This window comes from Photinus pyralis, unplaced genomic scaffold (assembly GCF_008802855.1).
Source record: "Photinus pyralis isolate 1611_PpyrPB1 unplaced genomic scaffold, Ppyr1.3 Ppyr1.4_LG4, whole genome shotgun sequence".
NCBI lineage: Eukaryota > Metazoa > Arthropoda > Insecta > Coleoptera > Lampyridae > Photinus > Photinus pyralis.
In genome coordinates this window covers 44,850,554-44,867,971 of record NW_022170511.1, presented here as the reverse complement: position 1 = coordinate 44,867,971, position 17,418 = coordinate 44,850,554, and the positions used below count along the sequence as shown (strand labels likewise).

The window sequence follows — 17,418 nt, the reverse complement described above, 5'->3', positions numbered from 1 at the left end:
GAATCATGTTTAGCGTATTATATTTTTTAAAAGTTAATATGCTATATTTGTAGATTATCAAGCGGCAGAGGAAAGCGATGTAAGCTTTATAAGGAAGTTGACGGTGTCCGTCTGTCCGTCCGTGAACACCATAACTGCCAAACGCCAAACTTTGCACAGTTAACATACCTATATATACCACTTGTAACAAGGCAATTGAAAATGAGTCAAATCCAATGATGCGTAGGGTTACTCCGAGGAGCTGTGCCGCTTTTTTGGATCCGCTTTAGGGCTTTATTAAGTAGTACAGGGCTTTCCATTTAAAAAAATAAAGTTAGGTGCAATAACTTTTTTGCCTAACCCCGCGTGGCGTGTGATTGTACCTAAAAACAGGTGAGGGCGTGCACGATTGCCAATGTGTAAAGTCACTAGATATAGAAAGTACCGCAATCATCCGCCATTTTTGGGCAAATTTGCTGCCAACTTAAAAAAATTGACAAATAAAATCTGAATAGCTGTCATTTTTTATAACCTAACTTCATAGTACTGTCATGTTTTATAAAAATATATACAGATATCTCCAAACAGGTGGAACAATCCCTAACATTAAAGTTACTAGAATCTGGTAACTTCCGCCATTTTTGGGCAAAAATCATGCGTTCTCTCTCTAACACACGAGCCCAATGGATTGCGGTACTTTCTATATTTAGTGACTTTACCAATGTGATTGTCAGATTGTCACAACGATTGCGGGATTGCTTTAGGCGATTGTGAGATTGCAAACGCGATTGTGGGACTGTGAGGGAGATTTCCACAGCAATCAGAGGGATTGCAAGCGATTGCAGACAATTTGTGACAGTATTGCGGGAAGATGTTACCCCCTCGCTAGTGCTGGTACATCAGAGTTATATTCAAAATCTTTCCGCTCGCCTGAAATTGGTCGTGATTTTTCGAAAACGACCAGGTACAATGGAAACAAGTTTTGGTACATTGAATTCAGAACCCGAACCAAATCATTTTCAATTTTTTTCGCGACCAACTTCATGGTAGGCTGTTTCTCGAGAATTTAAAAGGGCATAGGGGCGCCAGGGGAGAATGCCGGTCACAGAACACTTGATGCCGGTATGGTTTAATATGAAAAACATACGACTGTACTTTGTAGACCGGAATCAGGTGTTCTGTGACCGGCATTCTCTCCTGGCGAGCATAATATATTCAATTCTGTGAACTTCGGTTATTGCTGGTATTACTTACAAATGTCTGAATTCAGGCTCACTTTTAATCTGCTTTTCGTTATTGAGGGAAATTTTAACATATAAATTACCAAAATTCGACTTAATTCAGATATCTTTATTTTGCAATCATTCAAAATATAAATAATAACAAAGCTCACGTGAAACAATAAAATAATACTTGTTTCGACGACCAATGACCGGCTTTCACTTCCTAGACGGCATATTACTGATACCAACCCTATTTTTACCTGGGAAAAATACATCAAACCGATGTTAACAAATAATGTCAATCGAGAGCCTCGAAAAAATCTCGCTCTCAAGTCAATGAAGCCTGTCAAGAGCAGGTGATTTTTGGAAAAATACCAAGGCGAAAATAGCGGCCGAATTATCTTTGGACACGCACAGAACCCTCGGTATTATTTAGGAAGTCCCAACAGTAATCTTCACTAGTCTCGGGAAGGTTACGCCTAATTAACTAGTAGAAATAAAAACGCAATTAACTAATTAAGTAGATTTCGAATATCTTTTACCCCGCCGCGTTATCATCGGAACATCTGCGCGGAAATTTCCTCTGGTTTAATAGAACGGCATTGTTACCGTTACACAGACAATAATAATTGCTTTGTATGCAATTTCAATATCCTTCATTGGGTATTCCGAAGAAGGTGATTGACTTTCTTAATTGTGCAAAAGTGCGAACTGATATCAGTAGGTACACGTGCGTTTTCGGGTGGGGGAGTCGGGCCGCTTCTCGCGAGATAAAGAATTAATTCACCAGCAGCACTGACCTCGCTGCGAACACCTGATAGTTTAAAGTTTCGCCGGGAATTACGAATTTTGTTAATTAATAGTGCCGCGCTTACCTTGATCCATCCTCCTTCTTCGGTGACTAAACAATACAAAAGGTAAAGATCAATCTCGTGTCCATTTATGGTAGGAGCCCTTCGGAACGGCGTCCTGGAACAATAAAAAAAGACCGACGTGAAGGTGTGTACTGAAGGTGACGAAGTGGGGAAGGGCGGGGTGTGTGTGTAGTCTTACCCTCGAGTCTCGTGGAAGTGCTGCAGGTCTCTGAGGAACCCGTCCCGCTCTTTCGCGTATAAAATGGGATCGGTATCAAGAATTTTGGCCATAGTAGCGCAAAACCCTTGTTTACGGTGGTACAACACGTGTCACTGAGAAACATCGATGCTTGTCAACATGACCGATAGCGGCCACGACCCGGAGGTGATCGCCGGACATACATCCGCGGTCCTGGAGTTGTTTTGATCGCTTCCCGCACCAGGGATGCACACTCCTTGCAATCACTGGCCAGGCAGTTGACGACTCCCTGTGCTACAACGACGTTGCACTCACTCTTACCGTAATATGCGCAGAACCGACGTACTCGTCGCGAAAGTCGCACGTCTGTTTATAAACAACACCTCAACTTGAACGAAATCGTCGAAAAATGCGCTATCACTAATCACTTCACGCCGATTTACACAAAAAACTCTACCTAACGAACTTGTATTAACCCATGATGCTTGACAAGACCTATTACAACATGGCTGCCGGGTTCTCCTTATTACCAGGCGCCAAAGGTTTACTTTTATTACCTATGTAAAACACGAATTTACGCGGACAGCCCGATTTAACACATCACTTTTTATTCCCGACGATATCCCACAAATTTCGCTTAACTTTGCGCAATTATCAAGTTACGGGATCAATAATAAAAATACATTATTCGTTTTGACAACACACAGTAACAGTTCAAATATCGCAACGCACCAGCGCCATCTTACCAATCACCCGCATCTACCTTTCCTTTGTGGTTCATATACCGGCTGGTGGTCGCCGTATAAAATACTAACTTTCGCACGATTTCCTGGTAAAATCCAAATGGTTTCGAGACGTACAAACGCTCACGGTGGTAAAACGCACATTTCCAAACGATGGAAGACCAAGCGCCGCACGAAGGATCTAGATCAGGTACCTAACCTCAAAAACCACGTTTCGCTTATGTAACTGCGTTGCAGATTGACGAGGACATCAAACCCGAGAACGTGGAGAAACTCCTCGACCAGGAGGTAGACTTCGACCGTCCCGGTAACGCGCAATTCTACTGCCTGCACTGCGCCCGCTACTTCATCACCGATCGAGCGCTGCAGGACCATTTCCGTACGAAAGTCCACAAGAGACGACTGAAAGCGCTCGAGTTAGAGCCGTACACCATCGCCGAGTCGGAGCGCGCCGCCGGCTTCGGTAACTTCGAATTCGCCCAGAAGCGCAAGATCGAGACGCAACCGACCAAGGAGGAGTTCGCCGAGAGCAAGCGAATGAAGGTCGATCCGGAGGAGCAATGACACGTTATCTTCAAATCGTAACCCGTAGATTATCATCAGCCTTGTATGTGACCGCCGATAAAGCGCAGGTGTTAATTTTTTTATTACGTTAATTACTAAAACTTCCTTACGATAGTATAACAACTTTTTGTGATTAACTTTTTAACTTGCAGATTTAGTGTGTGGTTTTCTGTCTTGTTACTTTAGAACTCCAATCGGGACCCACTTGATCATTGTAGGTTGAAGTCCTACTAAAAAATCTCATTGTTAACCATCTTTTGTTCGATTGAAATTATTCAAGGCCACTGTTTCGGGAGTATTTGTAGGATCTATAATGCAATAGTAACATGGGATAGATATGTCAATTGTTATCCTTGTATATACTGTGTGTTCCTATTAAAACGACTACCTATAAGGTCAGTTAAATTGACAATTATGAAGCATTTTGTTCAGAGGTTCACAAAAACAATTGAACATTGCAATATCAAGATTTATTTAGTTTTTTAGGGGGTCAATAGTGTCCGTGAACACGATAACTGCCAAATACTTGGGCCGATATGGTCCAAACTTTGCACAATTGACCACATGTAACAAGCCTGTTGAAAATGGGTCATTCTATGACCCTGTAGGTTCACACTGAGGTCCATTTTTCAAATGCTACTATGGGGATCTGCCTTATCTTAAAAGATAGAAAATTGGTTTAATCGGGGCAAAGTGGCGAATTACCTTACTGAATAATCATCTGTAAAGAAATTTAAAATGTTTCCAATAGTTTTGAAAATAATATGGCATTCCGTTTTTAATAACTTTCAATATGACGTTGAAACAAATTGCAACTTTATTTCACCTTATGGACACCATTTTGAGATTACATCTTTTTTCTATTTATAATGATATATCACACATTCAGTATCACATTTTTCCTAAAAATACAATTTTTCATTTTTTGGAAAGAGTGCTTTGGAAAAACAAAACGTTCTTTTGTTTGACAGTTTCATCCATCTGCATGGAACTAGTTGTATTGAGAAAATTCGATTTTCATCTGAACGGAATTGAACCTTCCTTTTGCAAAAAAATTATAATACAAATTAGAACAAAATACATACAAATAAATAATATTTAACCAATGTAACATCACAACATGTGTTAAAATTGCCCACCCCCTAATTCTGAGCACAGTGCCATTATCTTCTAAAGATTTGCTATGAGCCTATGACTCCCCCACAAAAAATTGTCAAAGAAAGACAGGTCAGGTGACCGCCGTAATAGCAATAACAATGGTTGGGGAACATTTTCGACAATCATTCCCCAATCTTCCTAGCATTATATTATGGGGCGGTTCGCCATCTCACTGGAACCATATTAAATTCAAACAATGAAGAGGAATGTTATTGTCGTCAGGAAACAGAGGTACCATCCAGCATTTAATGTCTCTTTGTAGAGGTGCATTCCGATAACATCTGTCATTCTTATTAAAGATGGGATGTGGAGCACGAAATAAAATGAAGTTCAGAATAGAATATAGTTTTCCTGGAAATGACGGGAGAACCTAACCTTGCTATTTTTGGCGTTTAAATTAAATATCAGAAATTTTCGAGGAAATATAATGGTTTCTATGGCTTCTGCTATAAGAGAAAGCATCGTATTATAGACAACGATCTTTCATTCGCTGGTTAAAACATCCCTTTATTGTCTTTTATGATAAATGTCTATTATGACATTAGGGTGAATTTACATGCATTTGTTATCCACTGATTTACCAATCAAATCTAATGTGCCAGTTATGACAGATCATTTTTAACGCTGTGCTTCTTGCAGGATCACTTTGTGCTACTCACCCCGTACATCAATTTCGATGAACAATTGGAGAACAAGCCGAAATTGGAACGCAGCATCAAGCTGAGAGGCATTAATGTCGACTTGGAGAGAATCGAGAGGCGTTGGCTGTTCTTTCGATACCTGGACGAGCAAAGGCTTACCTTGGAGCTGACCAAAGGCGAAATCGGCAAAGAAATCGCAGATCTGCTCAAAAGGGGGGACAATGTCGAAAATCTGAAATTGCAGGCGAAGCTCATAAAGGACGACCTGAAGATGCTAAAGAACTACTTGTACGGCGTCGAAGAATCTGCAGCGCTCGCCGTTCTATCGTTACCAAACAGTTTGCATCCGAACACCCCAGATGACACCGAACGCCTACTCTTCGAGTATTTGCCCACGTCTCAGCGATCCTCGCGAAGTCACATGGAAATTGGTGGCAGCTTAATCAAGTTTATTAATCCGTACTTGTACTATTTGCGTGGTGACGCTGCACTATTCGAATATTTGCTAACGAGCTATATGTCGAGCACCCTCGCATCCTTCACGAGGATTTCAAACTCCGACTTTTGTCGGAGCGTAATAGTCGAAGGTTGTGCAACCGATTTTCGAGATAAAAGCGTATTCACCCTCGAAAAGTGTACAGGTGACGTCGAATTTACGCGAACTCACTTAGTAGGCGGCGCCAGTTTGTACGCGTTCATGACTTATTTCACCAAGCACCTCGTCACGGAAAAAAGGCTACCTCTAAGATTGTTCACTACGGCTCGATCGTATAACCCCAACACGGTTCGTGACGACGGCTTATTCAGTGTGAATCAAGAAACGAGCCTCGAATTTTTCTTGGCTTTGAAGGATGATGAGCAAGAAATGGAAGAGGAGTTCAACAAAGTTGTTTCGTTGCTCATTACGTCGTACAAGGCGTTGGGCTACCATTTTCGTTTGGTCTACATTCCAGCACAAAAGTTAAAAAATCATGAATGTTTACGTGTTTCGATTGAGATGTTTTCTAGTTTTACACAGACATATAAAGAAGTCGGTCATTGTTCGATTATTGATAGTTTTTTAAGTAAAAGGCTGTTGTTCACGTATGATATAAATAAGGAGAGGAAGTTTGTAAGAATTATTTCTGGTACTTTATTAAAGGTGCCGCCGTTATTGGCTTGTGTGTTAGAAAATAACGGTCGGACCGATAATTTGTTAACTGATTTTTTACGAAAATACGTTTAATAAAATAAAAGTAAAAAAGCAATTTATAATTCTGAAAAGAAAAAAAATTATGCTACACCAAAGGCTGATTTGTGGTGTCTCAACTGTGCTTAGTTGACTAAGGCTAATAAAACAAAAAAAATGCCATCAGGTTTACCAAGAAAAAGTGAGCAATTTATTTCTAATCTTATTCATTATTTTCAATCGGAAAGAGAAAATGGTGGTCCACTTTTAGCAGTCGCAGCAGGGAGAGGTGAGTGGTTACTTCAGTAATATCTATAAGAGTAGTCGGCACAACAAAATACATTAATAAATAAAAAAGTTGATATTGCGCATGCGCACATTAATTATCAAGATTTTTCTTGATTCAGGTGCCAGAACTATAAGCTACCGAATTCAAAATGAACGAATTAAATATTAAAATCTGTAGGAGTAGTTAAGGCCTTGCACGGACAAAGAAAGTTGGAAAATGTGCTAAAAACAGAAGGGGTCCAAGATTTAACCCTTGGCGGATTGCAGAGGTGGAAAACGTTGACAACATCGTGCAGTTGTGCTTGGCTACTAGAAATTATATTTTCTGGAAACTTTAGTGGCTAAAACTGAGTAGTATTCAAATAAAATACTCCCAATAAATCTGGTTTCCTCACGTAGCCCTCTCCCATTACCGCAACAACGCCGCTACAATTTCGTCTGAGCCAACTGTTACATTTCCTCCCTTCAAAGACGCGATTATTAATAGATTCTATAAAGTATCCATAACTCTTCTCGTGGCTGCAAAACACTGAAAGCAAACAGTTAGCTCAAAAAAATCAAATTGAAACTCTACCAATGTCATGTAAGCTGCGGAGTTCCGTCCGCAAGTCTGACGGCGAACACCCCGGTTGATGGCGTACCCCACCATTCGGGTAAAAGTCGACGGTACCCAATGGATTCTTACACCCGAACATACCCCCATCCGTGTGTATTACATCAACAATTTCGGCATCGGTCCGCGTCAAACCCCGCAACAATCGCGGCGATTCGAATAGCGGACCCGCCGGATCCAATCCGGTAATTCGACCAACCCTGCTGTTTCCTAACGATTTAAAAACCCTTCGCCCCGCATGCCCGGCAACGTGCGCCCCCAGAGAGTGACCGATTAAATGTACCTTCACTGAGTTTTGCCGCAAATTCGCTACCAGTTCGCCGAGGTTTGCTCCTTGAATATTGCGTGAACGCATTTCGCTGCGGTAAACACTTACCAACGATCGCGGTATTGCGAGCGGCTGTGAAATAGCTGCCCGATGCAAGACTCGCCCAGTCGACTTGCACGATATTAAAGTCCCCTCTCTTCAGGTACTCATTGGTCATCTGCCGGTACCACTGCCTTTTTGAACTCTGCCTATACCCGTGTATGATGATTTTGGTTAACTTTGAGGAGTTGAAGTTGGATGGTGGTTCTTTGTCAAATTGCTGGGGTGTGGTTTGTCTGGTGTGGAGATAGTAGCTTGTTTCGGAAGTTTGCACGGCTAAGAATTAAGAAATGAATTTGAACTGTTGAAATTTAAAAACTTTTGCGTACAAACCCATGATTAAGGAGACGAAAAGTATTTCAAACATACTCGGTACCAATTTTGTTACCTACTACATGCAAATATAAAAATTTTGCACTATGGGATTATTAAATTATTGATTCGTATATATTTCAAGGTTTACTATAATGACAGAAAAGTACCTTTTATAATTTAATACAAATGGCACGTTTCTAATCATTATATGCATGCATAACAAGCAATTTTGGATATAATTCTTTACGTGTAGGACAAATATTACCCCCCCCCTCCGTACCGCAAAAGAATTTTTCAAAATTAAAGAAACAACAGTTTCATGTTAAACATGGGGACAAGTGCCCATCACTGATTTTTAGTTATTTAGGGAATTTTATACAACGCCTTAATTTTTTCTTCCGTTGTAAATTATGTACTGGTACCGGAACGTAGAAGGCTGCAGGGGGCCATGCCTCTATGCGCAGATGACTAATGGCCGTTTGCACCGACAAATTTAAGCGGAGTTTAGTTTAAGCGTAGCTTAAAATCCATGGCAACCATTGTCTCAATAATCGTTGCCATGGATTTTAAGCTACACTTAAGCTAAGCTCCGCTTAAATTTGTCGGTGCAAACGGCCATAAGTTAGAAACTGCAGGAGGAGTCAACTGACTTTGTGACCCATTAATTGGTGTAATCAATAGAATATGAATTTTGGGGATGCGTGATCTTTCGCCTTCTTACGTGCCGAGTACAGCATCTACCATTTAAAAAATCGAATTTTCGTGCTTGATATCTGGATAATACAGGGTGTTTTTTTTGGAGATTTAGTTTAACGTTTCTGGGAAAGTAAAATACGTAGGTTTTTGAAAATTTGTACTTAGGAAGGCCGAATCTATGTAAAATATTTTCAAAATGTCCGCACTTCCGGAAACACCGGAAGTAGATAGTAATTCCGTTATTTTAATTGGCAACCCCTGTTTTTTATTACATTTTTGGATTCTACGTGAAATTTCAGTTCTTTTGATACCCATATATGTCGATATCTGCCATTTATGGTTTTTAAGTTATTTTGACTTTAAGAAAAAAAATGGTGGATGCAGATGGTACCTTGATAATTGATTACTTGAAAAAGGTTGTAGTCATGGCAACCCATTTTTATCAGTGCATAGAGAATGAATAGGGCGTTCTTTTAGTGTACTTAAAAAAAAGCTAAGTTGCGTACAACCGCACTTATGGAGATCCAAGTTTAAGAAACTTCAAAGTCTATAAACTCAGTTTTTTTAAATGGAATGACCATGTTCTTAATATTGCATGAGATAGAGAATCGAAATTGGCATATTTTGATATTACATGTTCCTATAGCTATCTTTAACAGTTTCTGATTTATTCCCATTTCATTGAATTGATCTCGGAATTGATGCCATTTTTTTTCGCATTTTCTTTGTAGTAGTTGGCCATGATTTTATAACAATCGAATTTTAAACAAATCAAGGAATGGATTCTTTAATACCATTGATTCTAGTTCTAGTCTAATTAATTCATTAATAAAGAACTCATTTATTAAGGATATAAGACGGAAAATTTTTGAAAAATCTAAACCGAGTCGTTCAACTGAATTTCTTAAACAACGTAAAAGTCTGGAAATTAAGAGAGGTAATGCGATATCTGTTCTAGCAACAATTCCATACCAAAAATGTTTCAACGAAGTTTTTTATATTTTGCATTGAATTTATTTTGTTAATCTAGCACTTGCAATTCAATTCATTTTCTTAAATATTCTCTTGTAGAGCTTTGTATCACTTGTGCTTCAAGGGTTTGTAGTGCATTAGTTCCAGTTTTCGAATGAATGTACGGAAAGCACGCGCCGCGATTCTGCCCATTTCACCATAAATAACAATTAAATTCCAAAATAGGTGAAACCACTGCGAGTCGTTTTTCGATTTTTGAAAAACTTATGTTAACCTATAACAGTCAGTGGGTGATGGATTAGGGTCACTAGATTTGTTTAAAATTCAATTGTTATAGAATCATGGCCGACTACTAAAAAGAAAATCCGAAAAAAATAGTGTCAATTCAATAAAATGGGAATAAGTCAGAAACTGTTAAAGATAGCTATAGGAACATGTATTGTCAAAATATGCCCATTTCGATTCTCAATCTCATGGAATAGTAAGAACATGGTCATTCCATTTAAAAAAACTGAGTTTTTAGTCTTTGAAGTTTTATAAAATTGGATATCCATAGGGGCGGCGGTCGTACGCAACTTAACTTTTTTTTCAGTGCACTAAAAGAAAGCCCTATTCATTCTCTATGCACTGATAAAAATAGGTTGCCATGACTACAACCGTTTTCAAGTAGGTAATCAATTATCAAGGTACCATCTGCATCCGCCATTTTGTTTCTTAAAGTCAAAATAACTTAAAAACCATAAATGGTAGATATCGACATATGGATATCAAAAGAAGTGAAATTTCACGTAGAATCCAAAAATGCAATAAAAAATAGGGGTTGCCATTTAAAATAACGAAGTTACTATCTACTTCCGGTGTTTCCGGAAGTGCGGCCATTTTGAAAATATTTTACATCGATTCGGCCTTCAGAGTAACTCCTAAGTACAAATTTTCAAAAACCTACCTATTTTACTTTCCCAGAAACTTTTAACCTAAGCTCCCAAAAAAACACCCTGTACAGAAAAGTTTAACGATGTTATTGAAACGGTGGTACGAATCTAGCTTTGCAAAGGAGCTATTTTTTGAAAAAATTCTTTTTATCCCCTTCATTTTCATCCCCTCACGTTATAACTACAGTTCCTAAAATTCTAAATAGCATTAAAATAGTGCAGAGTAGAATAATAATAATACATATACCTATTCAGGCTAACATACATGGAGTACCTACTTACACATCGTCAAAAATGTCACAGTCACTTATCTAAAGAAATATTTAGAAGTATCACAGGTAAAATCAAAAGTTAAACATTCTTCATAGCTATAAAAACATTGACTACTTAAAAATGTTTTTATTTTATTCTTAAATTCTATGAGGTCTATAAATATGTCTTAGGTGCTGAACTACAACCCTTATAGGGTATTAACCAGAGAAAAAATAATCCTAGTCACATTTTGCTTCATACAGGGCCGATTTTGAAGGAACCTATAAATAAATAAATAAATAAATAAATATATATTTATTGCTCAACAGCAAAGCCAGTTACAGAGCAACATCACAATTAATCTCACCTAGTTCTTTCGTTCATTTTAATTTACTTCTTTAATTTCGCTCACCCCCATTCAATGAATCCATCGATACCTGTCTGTCTCTATGTCGCACACTTCGTCTATTATTGTAATTTACGTATTCATTAGACCATTACATTTTACATTGCATCAGATACAGCTATTACAGATTATACGACCATACTTATGTAAGAAACTATGTAATTACGACCATGAAGCAACAGCACTTTTCGCGCAAATCTTGCACCGTTAATATAAGGTACATAATAGGTACCTACATGTTATGCCTACAATTTTTTTTAATTAAAAATATTCACAAATTTTGGGACGTTATTTCGAAAAATTTGCTAGTGTTTTGTTGCTTCTACCGTAAATAAACAGAAGAGTTTTGAGATAAATGAAACATGTTGGTCAGTCATAACGTTCTAATTTTCAGCAAAACTCTCGCAAAAGAGAGTGGTCGAGGGTAAGTATATTAAAATGTTAAAAACTGAATCCTGGCCTTCAAGAATTCATCACCATGTTTATTAAATTAGCGGGTCTTTGTAAATAAGCCTGTTATTCGTGTGAATAACAAGATATAATAGATCGTACCTTGATCTGTGTGTGTCTACATTTTACTAATTAGAAATGGTCACCCTAAATTATAATAGACTATTACTGTCTGCGAAGTAAATTAAATTAATTTGATAGAGATTAGGTCAGTGTCGCCTTGTACCATAATTTTAAATATGCGAATAGGTATTTACCTACTGATTATGTGAGTATTTAGTTGCTACTAAAAGCAAGTAAAGAAACGCAACATGTTCCTTGTGCTTCTTGTACTACCAGCGCTAGGCGAGTATAAATCTGCATTTCGCTGTAAGTAATAAGATTTAATTGCAGTAACGGGACAAGTAAAGTACTACTTGTACACCAGGAACAATCCGTCATCGCCACAACTATTACAAAACCTTGACGGTAGCAAAGGGACAAAGTTTCTAATCCACGGATTCCTTCAGACTGCAAAGGACGTGTGGTATGACCAAATGAAGGATGAGTACTTGAAAAAGGGCGACTTTAACTTCATTCAAGTGGATTGGGGCTCGATTGCTTTCGGAAGTTATCTGCTAATAGCAAAAAATACGCAAAACATCGGTAAATTGGTGGGTTACCAACCAACAAAAATAGCACATTACGGTTCCAGGGCGAGAACTTGGAGACGTAATAGTGGAGAACAACTTGCCCCTGTCCAACGTGCACATAATTGGGCACTCCCTTGGCTCGCACATAGCGGCCTATGCCAGCCGGAGAATCTCGCAGTTGCTAAATGCAACCGTAAAGAGGATCAGTGCACTTGACCCAGCGGGCCCGCTATTCGAACTGCTGCCGATATTGCAAGGTTTGCGAAAGACCGATGCGGAAATAGTAGACGTGATACATGCAGACGGCGGTTTCTTTGGAATGCGAAATCCTGTGGGAACTGTCGATTTTTACCCCAACAGTGGGCAGCGACACCAACCTGGATGCACCAAATCAATGATATTGTCGCAGCCAAATTATACTCTCGAAGATATTAGTAAGCGGGGCCATCGCATTACTCTTAGCACGTTACCATTGTTTTAGTCTTCTGCAGCCACAGAAAAAGTTACCACTACTTTATTGAGTCAATCAACAATCGTGTCTTTAAGGCAAAGGAATGTCAAAGTTGGGAAGAGTTCGTGCGAGGAAATTGTAATGGTGCCACTGCTGTAATGGGCGATGGGTATGAGAAGGAACCGCACTCTATCGGAAGATTTTATCTTAGTACAGAAAACAACTAGGAAACGCCAGTTTTTTGTTTGTGTATAGTAACTTGAGTAGGTTAGGGAAAGAGTAATACATGATATCTAAGTGTATCTATACATTTTCCTGTAGAATCCATAACTTCAAACAGTTCCAATATTGGGCTACTAGTTTAAAAGTTACAGCTTTTTGAACTTTCTTTCGAAATTGGTTTCTAGTCTATAACTTTTGATTGAGAAGTCTGATCGAAAAAGTACGATTCGTTTTGGATTCTATGCACCAAAATTAATAAGAAAAAGTGTTTTCCCGAGAAATTTTGGAGTGGTCGATTTTTGGAAAAAAAGGAAGGTTGTACACAGCCTTTTTTGGAGCCCCGAAAAAAAAAATTGTCTCAGATCGACCGGAAAAAAACATTTTCTTATAGAATGTGGCCTGTAGAATCCATAATTTCAAACAGTTACAAGATTGGGCTACTAGTTCAAAAGTTACAGCCTTTTGAATTTTTTTCGAAATTGGTTTCTAGTCTATAACTTTTGATTGAGAAGTCTGATCGAAAAAGTATGAATTGTTTTGGATTCTATGATGTCCGTTAGTCCGTTCACCCTTTCCAAATCTGAAATATTTCATGCAAAATGCGTCAGTTTAATGCAACAAGAAAGAGATTTACACAACTCTTCGAGATTGTGCTTGATCATTTTCAGCTGTGTTTACGTAAAATCGAAAATCTAAATTGAAACACTTAAAATGGCTCTGACATTATATGCTACCGTTGCTACTCATATCTATGTACTTATGTTAATTTCAAGGATGTAAGTTGATAAATGCAAACTATGTGAATCGGAGAAAATCTCGTTCTGTTACGAAACAGAAGAATGATGCCAATTAATAAAAGACAATACGTCGTTGTCCAAGGCTGCTCTACCAACCCAACCTGCTATATGTTTACAAATCTCCATGCCCGAACCAGGGGCCCTTGGTACTGCAGCCGGACTTCAACTCAACTGCACCACACGAACCGGCATACACAGTGCTATTTATTTAGAAGTAGACATAGGGATTCCGGATTTCCTATGTCTAGTTTTAAACGACCAAAATCCTTCTGAAAGACGCCTAATTGTATGCAACCGAAATAACATGCGCACGCATTTTGAATTGTCATTCTCGATTTTAATAAAAACGTCAATAAATATGTTATGATGAATGATGAATTCGGCCGATATTTCCCTCAATTATCTTATGGGATTCCATAAGCTCGAAACTATCAACAAATTTAAATTTTCAGGTACAGGGGCAGAAAATCAAACAGTGTCTCCCATGTCCCCGTGCTGCAGTTCCAGTATGGGAGCTGAACCACAACCGCCAACTCTAAACAGTAAACATAACCTACCTTTTTATTTATACGTTTACACTCTTTTCCCGCGTAGAAAATGTAATTAAGTGTTTTTGAACTATTGCCGCAATGAGTATTGTACAGAGTCTAATTGATCAACAAATCGGTCTTTGTAAGTAGTAAATTTACGTAATTCATTGTTTATCCATAATTCAATGGCCTATAGTGAAATGCTTTTAGCGAGATTGACCAATTACGATTTGGCTATTAAACGACTGTGGTGTGCGAAAGATGAAGATTTTTCTCGAATTTTGCCGTACGACAATTCGGAATTCGAAGCCGCTGCCGACCCACCGATTTTTGCTTGTAAATTTGCCCACCTTAAAGGTAAGGTCGCTTCGGGTGGTTTAACCAGTGTTGCAACGAATGTTTCAGGCTACCGGCAGATTTACGCCCTTGCCAATGAAGAAGGGCGCATCGCAATCTGTAATAAAGATACCAAATCGCGCTTGGGCTGCAGCGTGCATAATAATGCGATTTTTGATATCGCGTGGATGCCTAACGCGATGAAACTGGTAACGGCATCCGGTGATCATATGGCTTCGCTTCTTGATGTAAGCCAAGGTGGCGTGACATGCGTGCGCATGTTTCAGGGTCATAAACGGTCTTTAAAAACGGTGGCTTGCTGTAGGGACGCCGATTCGATTTTTGCGACCGGCAGTAGAGATGGACGGTTGATAATTTGGGACACACGAATGGGGACGAACGAATTTTTCGGTGTTACCGATATTTTGATACCGCTAACACATGTGCAACGCGTATCCGGTAAAGTACGTGAGGTCTCGGCCTCCAGCTCCGTTACCGGTGTTATTTTTAAAGACTGCAATACTCTAATTTCTTGTGGTGCAGGCGACGGAGTGATCAAAGTTTGGGATATCAGAAAAACGTACTACTCTTTAGATAAAATCCCTACTCCAAAGTATTCACTACCGTATAGTGGGGATACGTTACGGTATGGCTATAGTAATTTATTAATGAATTCTAATGGCACAAAACTGTACGCGAGCTGCCTAGACAATGCTATTTATGTATACAATTTAGCCACCTATAATCCGAAGCCTGTAATGAAATATGTGGGCCACAAGAACAGTACATATTATGTGAAAGCTTGTTTGAGTCCTGACGATAACTACATTCTATCGGGAAGCAGTGATCACGACGGATATATCTGGAATGTCAAGAATTCAAATCCTTTGGTAAAATTAAGCGGACACGATGCGGAAGTCACGTGTGTTGCGTGGTGTGAAGACAACAGCAATGTTGTTATTACATGTTCGGACGATTTAAGACATAAGGTTTGGAGGGTTTGTGCGGATGTGACCGAGATATCTGCGTCTGAGAATAGCAATCGTGCTGTAGAAGTAATTGCCACCACCACATCGCCAGCTCGAAAATGTAAATCAAGTCCGTTGTCCCTTAATGTTGCCAAACGAAAGCACGAGGTTCTGGACGATTTTCCAACACTGGAATGTGGTATGTACAATTCCAGGATCCTTTCATTGTGTAGTTGTAGACTATTTCATCCAATTTCCTTCGTTCATTTCTATCCTAGTTCTCCTTCCCGCCCTGGACCATTTCAAAGTCGCTCGCCATCTGGTAGTGACTTTGGAAAGTCAAGGTAAAGGTCACCTGTTAAGTGACTGTGGCCTTGGAAACTAGGCAAAGGTGGGAATTAGTTTTAAAGGTCGACGGTCCCATTTTTGCGGTGTCACATTTTGACATTTTACTACCATGGTCACTAAAGGTCAATGACCCCATTTTTGTAATGTCATTTATTTTCAAGGTCAATTTTTAAGTGTCATTTCATTTTCACTTATAATTGCACAAGAGGTTTGTATTTTACCGAGTAAATTTGGGTTGTTAAGGTAATGAAAATCTGTTGCCTAGCAATTAGACGAGAAAAACTGTCAACTAATAAAAATGCGACACCGAAGGTGGAGCATTTTTAGGTTGACAGTTTTTCGAGTTCAATTGCTAAAAGGAAACAGATTTGAATTGCAACAACCCAAATTTACTCGGTTTCAATACAAACCTCGAGTGTAATTCGGCAGGACAATTTAACGAACAAGAAATTCACCAAACTAATCAATTATTGGCAGACGTCAAACTAGTCATATGGGAAAGGATAATGTGATAATTGGTTCGAAAATGAAGAAGTGAAAAAACCACTAGTGCATTTGCCGCTGGAAAAGTTGCAGGTAACTTTTGCCGCTGTCAAAGTGACAATTGCACTGCGGCTTATGCGATTTTTTATACATGAGTTGAATTGTCAAGGTAATTAAAATTCCATGACCTCTAATTTTTTGCGGTTTAGTATTTTATTTTCAAGATCGTCAGAGGTCAATTGCACTATTTTCTGGGTTTCATGTTTCATTTTCAAGATTGTTACTTTTCATTCTCAAGGTCAACACAAAGATGGGGTCATTGACCTCTGTTGGCTTTGAAAGCAGAATATGACACCGCAAAGAAGTGGAGGTCATTGAGTTTGGATACATTTTAAGGAATTATTGCTACATAATATCATTGTATTTATAAACGATATAAATACAATGATAATATCCTAGTATTACTGGACCATAATAGTAAACTGTGAATGTTTTTAAAAATGCAGATGGTCCAATATCTTTTTTGTTTCTGTATTTAGTATTTTGGCATTTGAAGTTGTTGTTTTTAGCATATTTTTCAAGAAAGGGCTTCCCATTTCAGTACTAATATCGTCTTATTTCCATCAGTTTCGCTACTATTTCCATCCATTCGAACCTATTTCCATTGATTCCCAACAGGCATATCGATCTTTGTCATCTTTACCATTTCAGATGCATCCAAACGAATGGAGAAATGTATGAAAACGGACACGCCAAATAAGAGAAAGCTTCTAACTGCAATTGACCTGAACGTTTACGAAACGAAACCCTTGAAACGTTTTAAATTTGACT

The 17,418-nt window shown here is 38.7% G+C and overlaps 6 protein-coding genes and 1 long non-coding RNA gene across 12 annotated transcripts in view; 4 read left to right on the top strand and 3 right to left on the bottom strand.

The window, feature by feature from the left end:
• LOC116167980 (AT-rich interactive domain-containing protein 2-like) overlaps positions 1-2,955 on the bottom strand; it is a 30,117-nt gene extending 27,162 nt beyond the window's left edge. For 5 of the 6 annotated variants that reach the window (XM_031483607.1, XM_031483608.1, XM_031483609.1 and 2 more), the window contains exons 1-2: positions 2,256-2,955; positions 2,078-2,171 (exon numbers count right to left, since the gene is read on the bottom strand). In XM_031483607.1, coding sequence (XP_031339467.1) covers positions 2,078-2,171; positions 2,256-2,347 — 186 coding nt within the window. In that variant the 5' untranslated portion in view covers positions 2,348-2,955. The remainder of the gene's footprint in view (positions 1-2,077; positions 2,172-2,255) is intronic. The other variant, XM_031483610.1, reaches the window with a different exon arrangement.
• Positions 2,956-3,001: 46 nt separating this feature from the next.
• On the top strand, positions 3,002-6,608 carry LOC116167985 (zinc finger protein 593 homolog). Its single transcript, XM_031483619.1, has 3 exons — positions 3,002-3,188; positions 3,236-3,630; positions 5,360-6,608. The coding sequence occupies exons 1-2, from the start codon at positions 3,099-3,101 to the stop codon at positions 3,560-3,562; spliced, it is 417 nt and encodes a 138-aa protein (XP_031339479.1). The 5' UTR covers positions 3,002-3,098; the 3' UTR covers positions 3,563-3,630; positions 5,360-6,608.
• LOC116169181 (serine--tRNA ligase, mitochondrial-like) lies at positions 5,256-6,586 on the top strand. Its single transcript, XM_031485208.1, has 2 exons — positions 5,256-5,266; positions 5,323-6,586. The coding sequence occupies exons 1-2, from the start codon at positions 5,256-5,258 to the stop codon at positions 6,584-6,586; spliced, it is 1,275 nt and encodes a 424-aa protein (XP_031341068.1).
• A 550-nt stretch (positions 6,609-7,158) lies between the features above and the next one.
• LOC116169180 (pancreatic triacylglycerol lipase-like) lies at positions 7,159-8,134 on the bottom strand. The gene is made up of 4 exons (XM_031485207.1): positions 8,131-8,134; positions 7,807-8,073; positions 7,392-7,763; positions 7,159-7,346 (listed from the first exon to the last, which is right to left on the bottom strand). The coding sequence occupies exons 1-4, from the start codon at positions 8,132-8,134 to the stop codon at positions 7,159-7,161; spliced, it is 831 nt and encodes a 276-aa protein (XP_031341067.1).
• A 2,807-nt stretch (positions 8,135-10,941) lies between these two features.
• Positions 10,942-11,432, bottom strand: LOC116167986. The gene is made up of 2 exons (XR_004144683.1): positions 11,332-11,432; positions 10,942-11,245 (listed from the first exon to the last, which is right to left on the bottom strand). It is a non-coding gene; the product is annotated as an uncharacterized LOC116167986 (long non-coding RNA).
• A 135-nt stretch (positions 11,433-11,567) lies between these two features.
• On the top strand, positions 11,568-13,205 carry LOC116167982 (pancreatic triacylglycerol lipase-like). Its single transcript, XM_031483616.1, has 4 exons — positions 11,568-12,165; positions 12,214-12,465; positions 12,515-12,886; positions 12,934-13,205. Exons 1-4 carry the CDS (start codon positions 12,132-12,134, stop codon positions 13,128-13,130), a joined length of 855 nt encoding a protein of 284 aa, XP_031339476.1. The 5' UTR covers positions 11,568-12,131; the 3' UTR covers positions 13,131-13,205.
• Positions 13,206-14,551: 1,346 nt separating this feature from the next.
• Positions 14,552-16,141, top strand: LOC116169179 (protein lethal(2)denticleless-like). The gene is made up of 4 exons (XM_031485206.1): positions 14,552-14,594; positions 14,663-14,809; positions 14,858-15,955; positions 16,035-16,141. The coding sequence occupies exons 1-4, from the start codon at positions 14,552-14,554 to the stop codon at positions 16,139-16,141; spliced, it is 1,395 nt and encodes a 464-aa protein (XP_031341066.1).
• Positions 16,142-17,418: the final 1,277 nt, after the last annotated feature.

Excerpts from the sequence above, each read along its gene's own strand:
- LOC116167985 (XM_031483619.1), top strand. The coding sequence starts at position 3,099 with ATGGTTTCGAGACGTACAAACGCTCACGGTGGTAAAACGCACATTTCC. Across the intron at positions 3,189-3,235 it reads GCACGAAGGATCTAGATCAG|ATTGACGAGGACATCAAACC; the intron begins GTACCTAACCTC and ends ACTGCGTTGCAG.
- LOC116169180 (XM_031485207.1), bottom strand. Across the intron at positions 7,764-7,806 it reads TCGCAATACCGCGATCGTTG|GAGCAAACCTCGGCGAACTG; the intron begins GTAAGTGTTTAC and ends GCAATATTCAAG. Across the intron at positions 7,347-7,391 it reads CCGCAGCTTACATGACATTG|TGTTTTGCAGCCACGAGAAG; the intron begins GTAGAGTTTCAA and ends GTTTGCTTTCAG.
- LOC116167982 (XM_031483616.1), top strand. The coding sequence starts at position 12,132 with ATGTTCCTTGTGCTTCTTGTACTACCAGCGCTAG. Across the intron at positions 12,166-12,213 it reads TCTTGTACTACCAGCGCTAG|TAACGGGACAAGTAAAGTAC; the intron begins GCGAGTATAAAT and ends ATTTAATTGCAG. Across the intron at positions 12,466-12,514 it reads AAAAAATACGCAAAACATCG|GGCGAGAACTTGGAGACGTA; the intron begins GTAAATTGGTGG and ends TTACGGTTCCAG.
- LOC116169179 (XM_031485206.1), top strand. The coding sequence starts at position 14,552 with ATGAGTATTGTACAGAGTCTAATTGATCAACAAATCGGTCTTT. Across the intron at positions 14,595-14,662 it reads TGATCAACAAATCGGTCTTT|CGAGATTGACCAATTACGAT; the intron begins GTAAGTAGTAAA and ends AAATGCTTTTAG. Across the intron at positions 14,810-14,857 it reads TAAATTTGCCCACCTTAAAG|GCTACCGGCAGATTTACGCC; the intron begins GTAAGGTCGCTT and ends CGAATGTTTCAG.